The sequence below is a fragment of the Octopus bimaculoides genome, chromosome 2 (genome assembly GCF_001194135.2).
Source record: "Octopus bimaculoides isolate UCB-OBI-ISO-001 chromosome 2, ASM119413v2, whole genome shotgun sequence".
NCBI lineage: Eukaryota > Metazoa > Mollusca > Cephalopoda > Octopoda > Octopodidae > Octopus > Octopus bimaculoides.
The window spans coordinates 158035476-158038714 of NC_068982.1; the positions used below are offsets into that span (position 1 = coordinate 158035476).

At 33.6% G+C, this 3239-nt stretch overlaps 1 protein-coding gene across 1 annotated transcript in view; it reads right to left on the reverse strand.

Annotated features, from left to right (window-relative positions):
• Nucleotides 1-3214, reverse strand: part of LOC106869371 (ADAMTS-like protein 2) — a 147675-nt gene extending 144461 nt beyond the window's left edge. The window contains exon 1 of the mRNA XM_014915094.2: nucleotides 2660-3214. Coding sequence (XP_014770580.1) covers nucleotides 2660-2764 — 105 coding nt within the window. The 5' untranslated portion in view covers nucleotides 2765-3214. The remainder of the gene's footprint in view (nucleotides 1-2659) is intronic.
• Nucleotides 3215-3239: the final 25 nt, after the last annotated feature.

Here is a 3239-nt window from a genome sequence, read left to right on the forward strand (position 1 = left end):
TAGGGCTAGTTTTAGGGTTAGGGTTAGGGTTAACAGTCTAGTTAGGGTTAGGGTTAGGGGATTAATACGATATACACCGTTACAGCGCTAACTGTTTTCAACTGAATAGACGTCAGTGATTAGTAGAAATTATCGAAATAAGACAATTTTTTACATGAAATAAATTCGAATACAAAAATATTTTTCTGTTCTATAACACAAAATAGATAAGTATACGAATTTTGAAAGTCTTTCGGTACCAAAAACACTACATAAAACATAAATGAAAACTGGTGTCCCCGTTTTGAAATAGATCCACCCTTTCTCTTGAGACTATATTCCTTCGATTCTGGCGTACTTCAGTTCTTGTTTGGGTCATTAAATACACCTCTCCTTGTACATGAACGGAAGGTGTGGTTTTCACTCTCACAACTCAAAGTGTTGAGCTAAGAATAACAATCTTAACATCCTGCAAACAATCATCTTCGACGCCTTACTTTAATCTTGTATTGTCCCATGAACGGGACAATACAATACATGTATTACTTTAATACATACATTACTTATTACATGTATTACTGTAACCTTGTATTGTCCTATGAGCGGACAATTCGAAAGCATACGTGTAGCATCACAAACTTTATACCGTGAACTGTAACTTCGTATATCACGAAAAAGAATTTCTTATTTCATCGACCTAACTCTCGGGTATCATGCAATTAAAACCTCAAAGTCACAATAAATCTTAAGTCTTACAGCAACTAGTAATGCTCACATCTTAAAAACATTCAAAATCTGCATAATAGTGACTTAGGTTTCTTGTTCAGAGCCAGAAAATATTTTAGCATTGAGCAACTTATTTTTTGAACACAAACAAATATTTGCTTAGAGACGTAAATTTCAAAGTATCGTTTTGACTAAAAAGCCTACACTTTAATTTCTTAGTGAAACTGATATTTGATAGACAGAAAATATACGTGACCCCGTCGTAGATGTGCGTATGCATGTGTGTATGTATGTGGCTACATAAGTATGCACGTATGTAGGTAGCCATGCGTGTATATATGCATACATGTAAATACAGACACAAACATACGAGCATACACACATACACACACACACATACATACACGTACGTATGTGTATCTGTCAGTTTGTATATTGAAATGTACTGGTGATTATCTGTGTGTGTATGCGTGTATGTTTACTTGTGTATATTATATTTTATAAGGCGTCAAATTACGTTCGTTTACTTACTAAACATCTAACAAATAAATATATATAATACTTTGCCACATGATAAATATAGAAGGGTAAAACAGCGATCAAACTGTAATTAGTACTTGGGTTGTTGCAATCGGCTTCATACCAGGGAAGGCAGTGTTGTAGCATAGCCTTAGTCCGATGGCAGAAACCGGCAAAAGAAAAAAAAAAAAAAAAAAAAAAAACGAAACAAATATACGAAGCACATACACATGAAAATCTGCATAAACATACACACACAAAACACCCAGCTGTTAAAATAGATCTACACGTTTGCGTACGCAAAGAACTGTCTAAGACGTCGCTTTCACACACATAAACACACTCACGCACTGAACACACATAAACGTATGCACGTGCGCATAAAATATACACGGCTTAGCCCGTAGATTAATGTGTCTACATTGCCATCCTTATGAGTCTCTCTATTTTCTATTCGCTATTCACACACATGCACGCGCACCCTAATTATTATATGTAGCAAGTGTGCGTGAGTATGTGTGAGTGTGTGCAATATACATATATACACACAAAAACACACACACGTGTGTGTGTATAAATATATATATGCGTATGTATCATACGCACATACTAACATACGTACACTACAGGGTGTAGGAAAGAAGAGCGAGAGAGAGAGAGAGAGAGAGAGAGAGAGAAAGTGTCTACATGGGAATATACTGAAGGAAAATACAAAGTGAAAACTTCAAACATTTCTCAAAAGTAAACGAAAATTCCCAAATAAAATAGATCAAAGTGAAACAAACATGGATACAAAATAGAATAAGGTATAAAAATAAAAAGGAAAAAGTAAATCCTATATGAGTATATATACATATATATGTATAATATATATATATATATATGTACACATATATATATCATGTATGTAAATACATATAAATATAAGTGTGTGGGTGTGCGTGATTGATTGTGTGTTTACTTTGTAGTAAAATAGAGCTCAATGTGACTTGAAATTCGTCGATAAGGTGTCTAGTTAGGGAAAGTGACATTCAAAACACAGACCCAAGTCTGCTTCCGATTCGATCAGGGTATATATCGACAGGTAGGAAATTTACGAGATATATATATATATATATATATATGAAACACGCTGGCCGAACGTACGAACTCAACCCTTGTTCGGGAGTGTCTTTCACATTAGGAAACCAACGAAGATTTTACACATTTCAAAAATTGTATTGAGCACATTTTATGTTTTCATAACGCAAAGAAAATATACACACATAACATGCAGACATTCTTATACATGCATACACGCACGTACACACACACACACACACACACACGCACGTACTTAATGTGCAAACGTATACATATGCGCATACATAAAAATACACAGACACACCTATTTTGTTATATGTTTGTATTATATATATATATATATAAAACTTACTTTGGTAATGATTGACATTGTCAGAAAGAATGCAATGATGTGGCTTAAAGTTATGACGGAGCCGATGCTGATGTATATTCCATTGGATTTTGCAGAGGTTGTCATTTTAAATACAGAAAAATCGAACGAAAAACTGCTTTACTTTTTCTTCATGTATTTGTCTTTCTATGGTTATTATTATTATTATTATTATTATTATTATTATTGCTATTACAATTTTTACTACAACTACGACTATTATTATTATTATTATTATTATTATTATTATTATTGTTATTACTCGTTTCTTTTTCTTTCTTTTTTGGTTTCTCTCTGGTTAATAATCCTCCTTGTGTTTGTTTATTTGTTACATTCTGTTTTTGTTCACCGTTCTTCCTGTCTGCCTTGCTGTTTGTCTGTCTGTCTTTCTAGTTTGATGTCAGCAGAGCGGACAGCCGTAAGGTAGTAGGGATACAGAACATGTATTACTCTCTTCTATACGGTAGATTGGGGGAAAGAAACTGAAAAAAAAAAAGAGACGTAATAATATATACATGCATGCATACACCCATACACACTCACACACACACACACATATATA